The sequence below is a fragment of the Aureococcus anophagefferens genome (genome assembly GCF_000186865.1).
Source record: "Aureococcus anophagefferens unplaced genomic scaffold AURANscaffold_165, whole genome shotgun sequence".
Taxonomy (NCBI): Eukaryota; class Pelagophyceae; order Pelagomonadales; family Pelagomonadaceae; genus Aureococcus; species Aureococcus anophagefferens.
The window spans coordinates 2,730-3,948 of NW_008705709.1; the positions used below are offsets into that span (position 1 = coordinate 2,730).

General features: G+C 73.0%; 1 protein-coding gene across 1 annotated transcript in view; it reads left to right on the plus strand.

The window, feature by feature from the left end:
- Positions 1–923, plus strand: part of AURANDRAFT_68476 (hypothetical protein) — a gene marked incomplete at both ends in the record, with an annotated part of 3,652 nt that extends 2,729 nt beyond the window's left edge. The window contains one exon of the mRNA XM_009044170.1: positions 9–923. Within this exon, the coding sequence (XP_009042418.1) occupies positions 9–923 (915 nt within the window). The remainder of the gene's footprint in view (positions 1–8) is intronic.
- Between the last annotated feature and the right edge of the window lie 296 nt (positions 924–1,219).

The following is a 1,219-nucleotide window of genomic DNA, read 5'->3' on the forward strand; positions in this document are numbered from 1 at the left end:
TCAACGAGACGTGCAAGCTCGGCGAGCCCTGCTCCGTCAACGGCACGACCTACGAGACCGTCAAGGGCTGCCCGGACAAGTGCCGCGGGCGCCGCGTGCGGGCCTTCGAGGCCCACGCGGCCCACGAGGTCGTCGTCGCGCACCGCTACGACGACGACGCCAACTGCACGGCGTCGGCGAACGCGTCGTGCGCGGGCTACGACGCGACGAACGCCGCCGACGTGTCCTTCGCGCCCGTCTACGGGCCCGGCGCGGGCTCCTTCGAGGGCTTCTTCGTCGCGCCCGTGTCCGCGAACTACACGTTCTACGCGACCTTCGACAGCGACCTGGAACTGTCGCTCTCCGAGAGCGGCGACCCGCGGCGGCGCCGCGTCGTCCTCGGCGGCGCCGACGCGCCGGACGCGGCCGACGGCGACGTCTTCGACGGCTGGACCCACTTCCGGGGCCACTGGTACAAGGTCTTCGCCCACGACGAGCACGACGTCAGCTACGACGCGGCCGAGGCCATGAAAACGGGCCAGATCGCGGCCCGCGCGCGCGTCGTCGTCCTCGCCGAGGGCGCGCGGCCCGGCGGCCTCGTGCCGGACATCGGCGGCGACCGCACGGACTTCCGAGCGGCGCTGCCGGGCGTCGACGTCGACGTGGGCCCGCGCGAGGCCGTCGACGCGTTCGACGCGCTCTGCGCCGCGGACCTCGTCGTCACGTCCAAGTCGGGCTTCTCCCACCTCGCCGCGACGCTCTGCGCGCGGCCCGCGGTCCTCGCCGTGCCCTTCTGGCTCGACTACGCGTGCCTGCCGCGGGCGCTCGAGCTCGCGGAGACGGCCGCCGTCTTCGACAACAACCCGAGCGGCGCGGCCGTGAACCTCACGGCGCGCTTCGACTACGACGAGGCGGCGCTCCTCGCGCTCCTCCGCCCGCCATAGGGTCCTTTAGGCGAGGCGGTAGCGCCGCGGCATGCCGAGCTCGTCGTTCTCGTAGGCGACGTAGACGTCGCCCGTGGTCTCGTCGACGGCGAGCTCGTGGGCGTTGTCCGTCGTCGACGTGTTCACCGGCGCGGCGGCGAAGTTGCACGCGCCGGACGGGCTGGCGGCGTCGAGCGCGAAGATAAAAGAATCGGCCTTCGTCGCGGCGCTAGGGCCTCCGTTGCCCACGGACACGACGACGCGATCTCGCGGTCCGTCGTAGCGGACGGCGTTGGGCCCGGCGCCGTTCACCTCGG